General features: G+C 41.5%; 1 protein-coding gene across 8 annotated transcripts in view; it reads right to left on the minus strand.

Annotated features, from left to right (window-relative positions):
- LOC135206953 (histone-lysine N-methyltransferase 2C-like) overlaps nt 1-15,804 on the minus strand; it is a 307,132-nt gene that overhangs the window by 174,525 nt on the left and 116,803 nt on the right. For all 8 annotated transcript variants that reach the window (XM_064238492.1, XM_064238498.1, XM_064238497.1 and 5 more), the window contains exons 11-16: nt 10,931-11,108; nt 10,630-10,730; nt 10,322-10,478; nt 10,056-10,164; nt 6,368-6,531; nt 5,839-5,976 (exon numbers count right to left, since the gene is read on the minus strand). In XM_064238492.1, the coding sequence (XP_064094562.1) occupies nt 5,839-5,976; nt 6,368-6,531; nt 10,056-10,164; nt 10,322-10,478; nt 10,630-10,730; nt 10,931-11,108 (847 nt within the window). The remainder of the gene's footprint in view (nt 1-5,838; nt 5,977-6,367; nt 6,532-10,055; nt 10,165-10,321; nt 10,479-10,629; nt 10,731-10,930; nt 11,109-15,804) is intronic.

Consider the following 15,804-nt stretch of genomic DNA (forward strand, 5'->3'; position numbering starts at 1 on the left):
TCTTGGTGCAGAGTCCACTCTGTGGGAAGAACCTGATCTTTCCTGCTGAGGAGATCTGCCCTTACATTCCTTTCTCCCTGTACGAATCTGGTGAGGAGTTTTATCCCCCTTTCTTCTGTCCACAGAAGAAGATCTCTTGCTGTTTCGTACAGAGAGAAGGAATGCGTCCCCCCCTGTTTCCTGATGTATGCCAGAGCAGTGGTGTTGTCCGAGTTTATTTGCACAACTGCTCCTGTCACATCTGACTCGAACTCCTTCAGAGCAAGCCACACGGCTATTAGTTCTTTCCTGTTGATGTGGCCAGGAAGACTGGTCTCCCACCCAGGTTCCTGACACCTCCTTGGTTCCCAGAGTCGCCCCCCAACCTGTTTCCGACGCATCGGAGAACAACACCAGGCTGGGGTTCTGGGATTGAAGCGGCAGTCCCTGCGAGAACTTGTCGGGATCCGCCCACCATGCTAACTCCTTCTTGATTTGAAGAGAAATTGACAGGGAGAACTTCAAATCCTGAGAAGGACGACTCCAATTCCGATGAAGAAAGAATTGGAGCGGTCTCAGGTGCAACCTTCCTAGGGAAACAAATTGCTCCAGTGAGGAGAGCGTCCCCAGCAGACTCATCCAACTCCCTCACTGTGCATACTTCTTTCCCTAAGAAGGTTGTTACTTTTTCGAGTCCCCGGGCTATCCTCTCCTGTGACGGAAAAGCCCGAAAACTCAGAGAGTTCATCTGGATCCCCAGATAAACACACTCTTGAGCGGGAATCAGACTTGACTTCTGCAGATTGACCAGAAGTCCTAAGGAATAAGTCAAATCCAGGGTTTTCTTCAAGTCCTTCAGACAACGATCTCTGGAATTGGCCCTTATAAGCCAATCGTCGAGATAGAGCGAAATCCTCACCCTTCTAGGTGAAGCCATTGTGCCACATTCCTCATGATGGCCGTAAAGACTTGGGGGGCCGTGGAGAGGCCAAAACACAGGGCCCTGAATTGGAAGATTCTTCCCCCCATCATGAATCTTAGAAACTTCCTCGAGGAAGGATGGATTGGTACGTGGAAGTAAGCGTCCTGTAAGTCCAAGGACACCATCCAGTCCCCTGGACGGAGTGCTGCTAACACCGAGGCAGTGGTCTCCATCGTGAACTTCTTCTTTTCAACGAAGAAGTTCAGGGCGCTTACATCCAACACCGGTCTCCATCCCCCTGAGGATTTCGGAACTAGGAACAGGCGGTTGTAAAAGCCTGCCGAAAGATGATCTGCCACTAGTTCGATCGCCTCCTTTTCCAGCATCTGATCTACCGCTAGTCGGAGGGCTTGATTCATGATGGGGTCCCTGTATCTGGCCGTCAACTCCCTCGGGGTATTCGTCAAGGGAGGCCTCGAAGAGAACGGGATTAGATAGCCCTTCCTCAAAATTGACAGGGTCCAGGCATCTGCGTCTTTCTGGGCCCAGACTTCTGCAAACTGTAAAAGCCTGGCGCCTACAGTTGTCTGAAGGACTTGAGTCTTACTTGGGAGGTTTGATTGACTTCGTAAAAGTCCTCCCTCTTCTATTTGGTTTCCGACCTCTGAACGAAGAGGATCTAGAGGTAGAAGCCCCTCGAAAGGGTTCCTGAGAGGTCGGCTTAGCTTTCTTTCGTCTTAGTCTGGAAAGGTTAGGGCGCGGCTTCCTTGCCGACTGCGCTAGAAGGTCCTGCGTAGCTTTGGCAGAGAGAGCCTTCGAAATGTCTTGAACCAGGTGTTTAGGAAACAGCTGCGTAGAGAGAGGGCAAAAAGCAAAAGACGATCTCTGAGCATGTGAGACAGACTTTGTTAAAAATGAGCAAAATACTGATCTTTTCTTCAAGACCCCTGCTCCAAACAGTGAAGCTATTTCGCTGGCCCCATCCCTCACCGATTTATCCATACAGGATAAGACACAATTCAAATCCTCCGGAGAAAACGTGTCCGGTCCTTGAGTTTTCTTTTTGGCTAGGTACTCCGAGGGACCAATCGAGAAAGTTGAAAACTTCCAAGACTCTAAAAATGCCTTTTAGAATGTGATCTATTTCATTCATTGCCCACGTAGTTTTGGCCGAATTCAAAGCTGATCTTCTAGTGGCGTCTACTAGTGCCGAAAAATCTGCGTCAGCTGAAGACGGAAGGCCCAGTCCCAAGGGTTCTCCTGTCTCATACCAAAATCCTGTCCGTCCTGAAAGCTTCGACGGAGGGAAGGCAAACATAGTTTTCCCCGCTTCTTCTTTAGTACGCATCCATGAACCGAAACTCTTGAGCGCTTTCTCATAGAAAGAGTCGGTTTTCATTCTCACACACGAAGATCCTTTCGTTGCTTTCGCTGTGGAGAACAACGAGTGTGGAGAAGGAGGAGCAGTAGGGCTCAAAGACTCTCCGAACTCCTGAAGGAGAAGCTCTGTGAGCTTCTTGTACGAAGAAACTGCTGCCGATGTATTAGTTTCTTCCTCAGAGGCTTCCTGGTCTTCTTGAAGAGGAGAACGAGGATGAGGATCCTTATGAGAATCCTTAGATGATTTCCTAGCTGGGGTATAGTGAGATGAAGGAGACAAACGTCTTGAACGAGGAGAAGATTCCAAAGTAGAGAGGCGTACAGGAGAACGACGAGTTGTAAAAGACGGACGCTTATCGAAAATTCTTGTCTAAACTCGCATTCCTTCCTAAGTGCAGACAAACTCTTAACAGCAAAAGAGGAAGGACTCCTTTCTCTAGAAAGACCACCTCTATCCCTAGGGAAACTACGAGAGGGAGAGCGCCTGCTAAGATCCTGGCGCCGATCGTGAGGAGAGCGGCTACTAGGCGCCGAGCGCCTATCTGTCACAGGGCGCTTAGTGGAATCCTGGCGCCTACCAAGCGGCGAAACGTTGCTAAAAATAGGGCGCCTGTTTCAGGAGCAGGGCGCTTGAGAGGCTCTTGATGCCTACGAAGCGGAGAGCGGCTGCTACGCTCCGAGCGCACTTAAACGGAACAGGGCGTTCGGCGAGATCTTGGTCCTTACCAAGGGCACGAGAACGTTCTGTAAGGCTACGAGCGCCTAACAGAAGCAGGGCAACCTTGAGGCGTTCTTGACTTCTAGCCAAGAGGAGACCGATCAGGAGTAGGGAGTCTCGAGAACGAAGAGCGCCTACTAGGAGAACGAAGCAAATGAGGATCAAGGTGTCTTTCTCCAGGAGAACAGCTACTAAAAGAATGACGCTTACCAGGAGCAGGGCTCCTACTAGACTCTTGATGTCTTACAGGGGAGGAGCGAACTCCATGCGATGAGCGCCTACCAGTCACGTTATCCGACGCCCGACTACAGTAGTCGGAAGGAGAAGTGCGCCTACTTTCAGAAGGGCATTCCCTAGGTTCTCTGAGAAGACGAGGAGAAGAAAGATGAGACGGAGACGACGAAATAAGTCTTCTATGACCTGAGCGACTCTCTCTTCTTGCACGAACTCTAAGAGAAAAGAAAACAGAAGGGGCTGAGTCGTCTACCCGAGCAGGAATCCGATTTGGGGAAATATCTTCATAGTCCAAGGAGCGCCTATCCGTCGAATGGCGTCTCGACACCTCCGAGCGGGAGTGGTGTTCCTCTCGTGAAATGTTACGATGTGTAGAAGTATCCTCAAAAGAAGGAGATCGCCGATTACAAGGAGAGCGCTCTTCCGACGAAACGCGCCTCGATCTCTGATAGGGAGAGACAAATCCTTCCTTCTACGCGATCTCGATGCCAAGGAGTCCGCCAAGGCTGTGGATCTGAGCTTGTAGGCCCGCTAGCACTCGAGAAGGAGAGTCCCCAGGATCTTCTTCCGAAGCAAGCTCAGCGCGAGGAGCGGGAGAAGGAGGGCGATCACCGGATCTCCTAGGCTTCTTTGCTTGCAAGGAAGCTACATCAGAAAAGTCTTCTGGGCTGGACGCTAACGTACTGAAGGGAGCCTCCGCAGCCTCTTCAAACGGGCGTGACGCCTCCTTAGAGCTCCAACCACGCTTCGGCGAAGGAGAAGAGGATGACGAAAAACACTGACGAAGAATATTCTTCTTCTTACGATCCAAGCAGCCTGGGAGCGAACTTCAGGATCTGCCGAGGGGACGCCTGACCGGTGGGGGCTCTCCCTAGCCCTCCTGCGGCTTTTCCGACTTTCCTCCTCCACTGGAACTGGGAGTCTGGAAGAGGTCTAGGCCTGGAGGCACTAAGGAGCCGGTCAGACGCACCCTCCACATCACTGGGTACACTGCACTTATCATCACTGAACACTCTTACCTTGATCAGGTACGAAGATTCTTGTCTTCCTTAGAACACAAGGAAGCTTTTGAGGCCGCCGCCCTCCGAAGACGAATCTACGGCTTCGGTGCGGGGAGCAGGAGCTGAGACCTGGGAGGAAGGTTCTAAAACTACATTAATGTTAGTTTCATTCTCACTCATTCTCGACCTGCTCGAACTCCTTGAAGAAGCTTTACGTACCCTATCCCTTTCAAGTTTCCTAATATAAGAAGAAAGAGCCTTATATTCAACTTCGTTCAAAACCTCACACTCTTGACACGGGTTACTAAACGAACATTCATTCCCCCTACATTTAACACAGAAAGTGTGAGGGTCAACCGCAGCTTTCGGTAACCTCACCTTACGTCCATCGGTCAAACATACTCTCAACAAAACCGGAGTTTTGGAAACAGAATCAAAATCAGACATTCTACAGGAAAATCCAGCGCAAAGTCAATAACGGTCCACAATCAGCGTATGCCAAAGCCAACAAAGAGCGAATACGTCACCAAAATGTCCAAATCAATCTCCAGGCAAGCGAGAAATGAAGAATATATCGGAATGAAACGACAACAGTTGTTATCGCTTCAGCGACAGAAAAAAATCTGGCTGGAGAGATAGATTGGTTCATACGCCCGCCACCCAGCGGCGGTAAGGTAGACCACCTGACCTACCTGTCGCGTGTGCCGCGAGATTTGAAATTCTGTCGGAACGTCGGAGACTATTGCTAAGTATATATCTGGCAGGGAAGTTCATGTACAAAAACAAATTTTATTCATCCTGTTGTTAGAACACATCTAGGTGATAGAATACAAATTTTGTTACACACCTGAGAGAGAGAGAGAGAGAGAGAGAGAGAGAGAGAGAGAGAGAGAGAGAGAGAGAGAGAGAGAGAGAGAGAGAGAGAGAGAGAGAGAGAAATTTCTTCAGGCGCTATGTTGCAATATTTGAGATTATTTGCAAGGAGCAAGAATTATTTTGGCATTAAGTAAGCACACTTAGACATTACATTAAAAAGTGAATGAATGGGCTGTAAAATAGGAAACTACAGTCATATCAAATATGAAAAGCCTTAACCTGAAGATGACTAAAATAGAATCGACTACTCTGGAAAGTAATTAAAACTCCTGTAAATAATAAAAAACTATTAAAAATACCATTAGTACTTCTATGCAGAAAATTTCCATATGCAGTAGCCTCAACTTATTATATTATTAAGGAAGTATTATTCAGTCTACCATTTTAAATAAAAATTATTGTGCTGATGAATTTCTTACAACTGAATATTAAGTATAGCAGTTTAGTTTAGGCTACAAATTATGTGGAATTACTGTATGCTGTGAGATATTCTTGAATAATCAATTACACGCTAAACTACTCAGTCTGTTACTTGTGCAAATTGATTTCCTGTCAGAAAATCTGAATCTCAAAATATCAGATAATTGTAGGCCTTCTTTGTCTGAGCATTAATGTATTATACAATCTGTTGACAATGCAAAAAATGTAGAAACCCCTTTCCTGACAACTAAATTGTTAAATATTAAAATTCATATTCCTCCTTAAGAACACTTGAAAAATGATTTCACCTTTGACAATGTTATAGCTGATTTAGGTTTCTGAGGGTCAAAAACATCTTCATCTAACTCTTCATCCAAGCCATTTATCTGTTTCATTTCCTCTTCCAAATTGCTGGTGTCCATGAGATTTCGACCAAAAAAGGCTTCCTGGAATAAATACTTTTCTTTAGAAGGCCAAGCCACTTGGAATAGTTTCACATTACATGAAAACAACTGCTCAACACCTATGATATATACACTATATATACATTCTACAAAGCATTCACTCAATAATCCACAATCAAGTTAGGAAAGGAAAACAGACAGACAGGTGTCACTAGAAAACAGTACTGCAAATACTGAACAAAACTGAATGACAGTTAATGGTACAATATCTGTAAGTCCAAATTGCCAAAAATAAATAATTCCAAATAAGATATTTCTTAGGTAACTATTGTATATATATTGTAGGTATGCACAGTCAACTTCCTACATGCTACAAGCACTTAAACACTTAATTGAAAAATTTAATTGTTAAAAGAAAACAGTAAAATCTTACTTGAATGTAGGATGGAAACTTCTCTAACAATTTTATTTTTTTCTTTGTTCGCCAATTACTTCTTTTCCTTCTTAATTCTAACACCTGTGGATCCAGTGCAGCTTCTTCTTTAGCCTTTTCCTCATCCTTCTTCCCTCTGGCTCGAACTTGGAAACCCCCAATACCTAAGAGATTGAGATGAATGTGATAAGAAGAAAATCCACTGAATCTAGGTACTATATATAACAGAAAAATATACTCAAGCCTCTCACAAACTGTCCACTAAAAATTTGCAGAAACCACACACCAAAAACAGTAAAATTCCTTGAGGTATTAGGTATTCAAACAACAGCAACTCAAGTAACCAGAACATTTTCCTCCAACTACCCTGAAATCCAGAATTACCTAGAAGCAAAAGAGAAAGAATGTTTATTTCTTTCTAAACATAGGTCAAAATATATTTGCTTTTTACCTTTCCATATATGCAAGGGTGATGGAGAAGGAAAATAAATTAGGTTGATTTTTAAAAGGCTACATTGGCACTTGTTGACAATAAGGTGCAAGGACAAGTGTAAGCCACTGACGGGAAGGACAAAGACTGCATATAGGGTAGCTGAGGTGTAGAGCTAGGGGAAGGGTTATTACATATGGGGGTCAGGAGGACTTTGATAAGTTAATTTTAATACAAAGGTGGATGCGGAGAAGAGACGGTATAGTTGGCGGTATGAAAGTTCATAAGTAAATGAGAATGGAGAAAACATTGATGATGGAAAGGTGTCTGACTGTCAGAAAAACGCAAAATAAATTCATAAGCATAACTGGCAACTGAGTGTCTATGATTTGTGAAAACAACTACTGTGGACTACTTACTGGGAATGGGCTGGAAATAAAAAAATTTCTTTTTTTTAATCACCACAAACTGTGAGCTATTATTGAATGGGTTGGCATGAGAAAAACATATTTCTTAAAAATTTGATCTATTAAAAAGAAAGTGACACACATTGAAACAGATAGATAGGAAAGTAACCGGTTTGGTGTACAAGTGGGTTTAACGCATGTTTTACATTTCCATAATACAGATCTTTACAAATGGAATGACAAGGGAAGTAAACGAAAAGGCATTTGACTCTGGTGCAAAGTTGTGGGGCAGGAAAGATTATGAAAATAAATGAAACCAGGAAGATCAGCCACCATTAGTATGGCTGGTAGAAGAAATTATATTTTTATAGTAAAATAACTTTTTGTATATAGCTACCACATAATTACCTAGCTATAGTTTCTAACTAATGGCAGTTAAAATTTGAAATCCGCAGTAGTGATTCTTATGATTTGGTGTAGAGATAGTCCCACCCACTTCTGAGGAAGAGAGGAACAACTTGGCAAAGACCCGACAATTTGTTTATGCCCATGTTCTTGCAATGGTGGGCCTCGAATTTGTAAATAGTACTTGGTAAGTAAATATAAAAAGTTATTTTATTATAAAAAAGTCATTTTTGTATAAGTAACTTACTAAGCAATCACTTAGTTGATTCCCACATTGACAGGTGGTGGGATGCAAGGACATATTATTCCCAAAGTATCAGGTAATGTAATAGTTTTGAGTATAGAAAATGCTTGTTGTTCCAGGAAGTTACTACCTCTGGGTGGCACTCATCTTAACTTTGTAAAGACATGGCAGTAAAGCCAAGGGTCACCTACTGCGAGAGTGGGAGCTTTAAGAGCATGAGTACAACGAACATTAATAAAGCCTAAAATTCTGCCCCTACCCAGGATGCAGTACCATCACAAATATGGCCAGAAAAACAAATCAATACCTACACCAAAATTATTTATAAGATGCCAATGCCTGTCCAATAAAAACTATGACTGGAGGGTACCCAGATACACAGTACCACCCGACTCCCATATAACTCAACCACCTCTATAAGGTGAGGAGATGGGAAGGAAGCGCTTCCTACGCATCCACCCGTAATATCATGGCTGCCACTGCCAAAGACCTAAGGTAATGCAGTAACTAAATGTAGTTTCTATTTCTTTTAAGTAAAACGACACAAAAACTTACTTGCACCTCCAATAGGTCGCTTGGATAGTAAAGGGTAATGAGAGATTGTGTTTGAAAGCTAAGGACATAGCTACAGCTCTAATATCATGTGCTCTAACTTTAATTTGAGAGAGTGCTTCTTATTAAATCTCTTAAGAAAAAAAGAGAGGGCATTCTTAGTTATAAGAAAAAAAGAGGGCATTCTTAGTTAAAGGTCGGGACAGGTCTTTCACTGAACACCACAGATTACTGGAGGTTCCTCGGATCTTCTAAGTTCTGTGGAGGAAATTACAATCTGTTACCGAACAGAGTGCTCTTTCTTGTCGCCCGACCTTAACGTATTACCTAGATTTTTAATACTGAGAGAATGAGGCCAGGGTTTCATTGGTGATTCGTTCTTTGCCAGGAATTTCAAAGTATAGGCGCAAATCATGTCACCTTGTGAGAACCCTACCCTTCTATCAATCACTTGAATCTCACTGAGTCTTTTGGCGGTTACTAGATTAATCAAGAATATCGCCTTCTTCCTCAAGTTCCTTAAACACGTCGAACTGAGTGGATCAAAAGTCTGTCCTGCCAGCCATTTCAGAACCAAGTTGAGGTTCCATGACACTAAATCAAACTCATTAGGTTTGCAAGTGCCAAAAGACTTCATGAGACCGGGAATATCTTGATTATTTGTGAGATCCAAGCCTCTATGTCGGAACACTGAGCTGAACATTGACCTGTAGCCCTTAATCATAGACATGGACAATCCTCTGGACATTTTTAGAAATAAAAAAAAAAAATCTGCTATGTATTTCTGTTGCAGATGTTTTAGTAGTTGAGACTTAATTGCCTCTGCACTAAGTGCAGAACATCAATCACTTGTGCTAGTAGACATCTGCAGAAAATTGATGTCTGCAACTTGCCATAGAGTTTGCAACTGTCTTTGAAAATCCTTTAGCGCTGAGCAACTTTTTGACAGTTTGAAGACAGTCAGAGCTAGATCTGACAGTCTACGATGATACTGTTTGAGGTGCGGCTGTCTGCGAAGACTGATTCTTTGAGGCAGCATATGTGAAGAATAATGTATCTCAAGACAGATAAAGTGAAAATAATGATGGCAAAAACCAAAACTGAAGGAGAATGAATCAAGAAATGAACAACAGTTAACACATTTCAAGTACCAAGATTCAAATAGAAGAGAAGAAACAGTTGAAGATGACCCAATTATTAGAGAAAGTGAAAGAAACTTGGATGAAATTATAACTTTTGATGGCGTAATGTGTGATGAGCAAATAAATATATAAGTATGAGTGAAGAATCATACAGCTGTAACAGTTGGTCTTGATTCAAGTTACTGCAGAAGGGGCTTTGTGGAGGAAGAAAAATAGTTGGAGAAACGAAGATTATCACATTGGGAACAATCTTATAGAATTACAATTTTGGGAACAAACTTACCTAATTCTTTAAGAGTAGAATATAAATATGGCGATAAGAGAGAGGAAAGTGTAGACATGAGAAAAGTAGAGAGCAAGATTTATGGTTTGGATATGTTACTCTACTTGTAGGTTACTAGGGAAAGTTGTTTTATGTAATACAACTTAAATTCCAATTAAATTTCAAGTAAAAAAAAATATTCAACTTTTACCCTTAAGAAAAAGATAAATCAACTGCAGTACTCACCCAAGGTCTTAATGTTTCTGTATCTTCGTTTTCTCAAAGTGTATGTGCCTGGTTCCGGCCCAGGTAAGGTATAAAAACCATCAGGTAAGTCAGGTGGTGTTCCATCCTCCTAAATACAGCAAGAGTAAGAATTTTACCTGATTAATCTATTTCTTCATGTCTAAACAATGGTTAATTTACTAATCTCATGTTTTTTTTTATTTTAGCAAGGTAGGGATTATGAATCTCTGACACACAAAAAATAAGAAGATAAAAATAAATCTTACCTTTGCCTGTAATACTGTTCCTTCCTTCATTCCATAAACCCAATGCCTCGGCTCATCATCAAGTTTCTCTTCATCATCATCATCGTCGTCATCTACATCACGGCTCCCGCTACTATCAATAGATGGGCCACGACTTGTTCGAACAGTCTTTGGATTTCTATTACAATGACAGAAAAAACATAAATACTAAATAAATATCAGCCTTCAAGAATCAACATTTTATCTTAATGAAAAATCTATTAATGAAATAATGGATTTGAATGTTACACTAAATAGCATGTTTAAACAACTTAAATAATAACACTAACCTGGGTTTTTTTTGGGGCTCAATAGTTTGTGTTTTGATCTGGAACATGCCACACTCCGACAGGCAAATTCCATCAACCCAAAATTCGGCTTTTGAAGTAACCTGTTGCACATGAATAATTTTTTTTTTTTTTTTTCAAAATTGTCATCTATAGTTATGTAAACATTTTTAACACTAGCAATTTTGCTAACTCATAAAAGAAATCATATAAAATATTGTACAAATTACATCCAATGACTTATAATAGTGTAGAAAAAAAAAAAAAAAAAAAAAGTAATACTTGAATATTTGGCTTTATTTACCTTTGTCATTATGTCATTGGGGCTCGGGAGATGCACTGGGCTGGGTGGAGCAGTAGTAACTGGGACTGGTGGCTGAGGAAGCTGAACACGACGCATAGGCGGGGTGTGTGGTAATAAGTGTGGAGGTAGGGCATCTTGAGGTCGACATATCAAACACAAGTATCCTTTTTCTGCACATCTATAAAGTGAACAAAAATAATGTACTCACATTCAAAACTTTATAATATATAGTTTCTAATAATTAATGCTTTCATCATACCTTTTGTTATAACAGTATCAGATACATTTTTACAAATTAAAACATTTTTCATACAACCATAAAAAATTTAAAATTGCCCATACACATAACCAACTGGACTCACCACACTCCATCATCCCCAAGGCCAATTCTTCCAACTAACTTCAAAAACAAAGAATTTGAGACAAAGAAAGAGGGGCACCACATTCTGAATAGTAATGGGTTCGTATGAAAAAAATATAAGTGAAAACATGACTAGGAGGTCCCCATAAAGTAATGGGCTGCCTGTTAGTGGGTTGGTACTCCAAAGGATTGGGGGAACCTAGCAGGCACCTAGTTCCATCTTTTTAATTATAAAAAAAAAAAAATCATAACTTTCACATACATAAATTATTATTGTAATTTATGCCATTAAAACAGGCAGATTACATATTTTAGGTCAAAATAGCCCAAACAAACGTTGTTGCCACAAGTGCCGATGCAGTGTTTGGCTTTATTGTAAGCCATATTGTTCTTTCTACAGGGTTCCTTTTATTTCTTTAGTACTTCCTTGGAAGCATGATGCCTTTTGGCAAAAGATGAATAACAATTTCACAAAGACAATTAAGATATATAATATATAAAATGACAAATTTTTAATTAATTTGTACTTTTCAAAGCTAACAAACCTGAGGTCTTAAACATTAGGATAAATCTTCTGATGCCAGCTGTAAACTGGTTAAAAGAATAAAAAAAAAAATTGTATATACATGGAATCTGTGGCATCTGGCAACTAATACATACATAAGGTGGAAGTGGGTTAGAGACCACGCTTGAACCCCATGACGTATTTCGTCTTTTTTAACAGCCTTGGAGAGCGGATGTTCACTTTTGATCTCCCCCTTTAAGGCCGGTTTTTTGGCTAAGCCCGTGATTCCTTCCCTGCTTTCTTGTGCTTTGGGTGTCTCTGTGTGCTTTGAAAGTTCATTATGGATTCCTTCATTTGATCTATGAAGTCCCTCAAGCATCAACGCATGTGTCCCGGTCTTCCAGGGTTCCTGCGTTCACGCTTCCTAGCTTTGACTTTGACAGACCCTAATACAACTTGCAGTAGGTGTTATTCTAATTTTTGTAATACTATCAATCCATGCCTGGAGTGTTCCTCCTGGCCTACTGAGCCATGGAAGAATTTCTACAGCAATAGGGAGCATCGTAGGAAGTCAGCACATCCATCTTAGGAAGGATTCCCTCCTCCTCAAATGGACATTGTAGCTTCCCCTTCTTCCAGACCTATTCCTACTACTTTGTCTTCTATTGATACCTTGTTTCCTTCTTTTCCTTCCAATAATTCGTCTTTGGAAGCATCAGGAGGTGCTCAGGGTGATTTTATGTTTAATGCTATCCTTGCTCTCACAGGGAGGAATGTAGCCCCTTCAGGGAGAGAGAAGGAAGCACCATCTTGTCTTTGTTTCAGGCTCCAATGCACAAAGATGTCGTTTGTTTGGGCCTCCCTAGGCCTACCAGGGGAACCCTCCCTGGAAGGCCTATAGTCCAATTTCATGTCTACATGCCTACCAGTATTATTTCCCCTAATTTTTGTAACAAAATTAAGTTTCATATATACTTACCAAGTAATTACTTAAGCTATACTTAATTCTCGTGCAGCACACCCAAAATTCAAAATATTGAATTAATACTTCTGTTGCACAGTGTAGGTGAAAAGCCCAGCCCACTGCAAGGGTCTACCTGGTAAGGACAATAGTCAGCCAACTTCATTCTAATTTTGCCATTTCCATTCTGATTTTGCCGTTATGTCCATAAGAGAGAAGGGAGGGTTCTGATTCTGTAATTACTTGATTTATAAATGAAACTTAATTTCATTATAAAATATCATTTTCATCTAAGTAACTTACCAAGCAATTACTGAATCCCACACTGAAAGGGGGATGGGATGAATGGACATATTCTATTCCACAACATTGTGCTAATGACTTCGAAAATTTTATTCCACAACATTGTGATAATGACTTCGAAATAAAAAGGATGGCTAGCTTTGAAACAATGCTTGTCATTTCCTTACCTGGTAACAGAGATACTACAGGTGAATACTGCCTCTGGTTGGTGCTCAACTTGAGTTGTCTCTACATCAGTGGGAGTCTTGCAGCAAAGGATATGCCTGATTGCTGATAAGACATACATTAAAAAACTGCCCTTGCCCAGGGCGCAGTACCAATAAATCGAACAACCAGACAACATTGTCACCTACACTTACCACAAAATCACTACCCATCCATAACTACTAGTGGGCACTCCAGGTACAGACAGCCCAGGCTCCCCAAAATTGACACCCTACATCAAGGAAAGGAGACAGTAGAGGAAGAATCTCTTATGCTTCTTCCCCAAATACCATGCCAGCCACTACTGGCCAAAGGGTATTGCAATTTTTAAACACTGTTTCAACTTCTTTTAAGTATTGAGGTGCGAAGATTGATTTGCACCTCCAAAAAGCCAAATGAAGAATGACCAAAAGGTATAAATTATGCTTGAAGGTGAGAGAGATAGCAACTGCTCAGACTTCATGTGCTTCACTTTGAATGCAGACAAGGTGTCTTCCTGGATCTGAGATCAGGTCCCTTAAGAAGAATGACAGGGCGTTCTTGGAAAGAGGGTGAAAAGGATTCTTGACAGAACACCAAAGTTACAAGACAGTCCTCTGATTTTCACGGTACCTTGTAGATATTACCTTAAGGCTCTGACTGGACAAAGAACTTTTTCCTCCTCCTCTGGGACCATTTCCATTTAACTCTGAATATGGAAGGAGCAAGGCCAGGGTTTAGATGGATCCTCGTTTTTGACTAGGAGCCCCAGGGTGAAGGGCACACTGTGTCCCCTTAGGAAAAGCCTACATTTTTGTCAATAGCATGTAATTCACTTACGTGCTTGGCAGTCGCCAAAGCTATGAGGAAAAGTCTTCCGAGTGAGGTTCTTGAGAGAAGCAAAACAGTAGGGTTAAAAAGGAGTCACTTTAGTATGACACCTAGGTTCTACGAAACCAAATTGGACTGCTTCTGCTTTGAAGTGTCAAATGATTTGATGAGGTCATTAATATCTTGGTTTGATGACAGGTCCATACCTCTGTGCTTGAACCTGGTGGTGGGAGAGGGCAGACCCCGAAAGGTCCTCAGATAGAGGAGGAAGTCGACTGTTTGAGTCACAGGTGTCTCAGAAGACAAGACGTTATGTCTGAGGCACCAGTGCTCCTTGGATTTCTTAATAAGCAGTGACATCACTCTCGCACACTAGGCATGTCTCTTCAATGGACGCGACACTAAATCACTCTGAAACTTTTCGCCTCGACACAAGCGACTACACTTGCTAATAACAAGGCAGCTAACTGATGAATCAAAAAAACTAACCAAGAAATTGTACATCACCAAATAGATATACAGTGGTACCTCGAGATACGAAAGGCTCAACTTACGAAAAACTCGAGATACAAAAGCTGACATGAAAAATTTTACTGCTCTACATACGAAAAGTTTTCAAGATACGAAAGGTTTCTGAAAGTCCGAGATTCGCTCGATAACAATTTTGAAACTCGCGCCGCCATCTTAGTTCTGGTAGACTCGCCACCATCCTCCTGCTCTCCCATTGGTTCCTGATGCTAGCCAAGCCATGAGATCCTTCTCTCCTATTGGACAGCATCCCTCCCATCATGCATCTTACATGGTGGCGTGCCTTCGCTCGGCCACTTCGCACCCGAAGCTTTATCGTACGCATGCGGCATTCGTTCGGTCCAACGATTTCGTTTAGTATCGTAAATTTGTTAGTGATTTCGTTGTGCTACTTTATCGTGTTGTGAGAACCTAATTAGTATACGTACTACATATGTAACTTAATTACGTACAGTACATATAGTCATGGGTCGCAAGAAAGTTGCTGAAGTTCACAGAAAGAAGAGAATGCTTTCTAAGGAGACAAAGATGGAGATAATAAAAAAAGTATGAAGCTGGCTTGCGATTGAGAGTGATCGCTAAGGAATACGGCCGAAATCCGTCAACGATAGGCACCATCCTTAAGCAGAAGGAAGCCATCAAAGCAGCTACACCTTCCAAGAGCGTGACTATTTTATCCAACAAAAGGAGCCATGTGCATAATAAAATGGAAAGGCTGCTTCTTGTATGGATCGAGGACAAAGAAATCAATGGCGATACGATAACCGAGATGGCAATCTGCCAGAAGGTCAGCGCTATTTTCGGCGATTTGATTGCCCAAGCCGAAGATGACGGCGGAGAGGGGACATCAACGGCAACCCCAAGAGTTCAAGGCTTCTCATGGGTGGTTCGAAAAATTCCTTAAACGGACTGGCATCCATTCGGTGGTGAAAAAATTGATATTACGTAAAGTATAAAAAAGTAAAAAGAAATGTAAAAATCAAAAAAAGACAAAATAAATTTTATTTTAAGTTTTTTATAAAGTTAAGTGTTACAGTTTTGTTAATGTGTTTTGTAGAGTTTAGTTTGTTTTTCTGACATTTTTTTATGTGTTTCGTAATGTTAAGTGTACGTATCTGCCGTTTGTCCTCCTCCTCCTCTGCCGCCACTTTCGGAGATAGCCTCACTCGAAAGGTAAGCTTCCACATTTTACGTTACAGTAA

The sequence above is a fragment of the Macrobrachium nipponense genome, chromosome 31 (assembly GCF_015104395.2).
Source record: "Macrobrachium nipponense isolate FS-2020 chromosome 31, ASM1510439v2, whole genome shotgun sequence".
Taxonomy (NCBI): Eukaryota; Metazoa; Arthropoda; class Malacostraca; order Decapoda; family Palaemonidae; genus Macrobrachium; species Macrobrachium nipponense.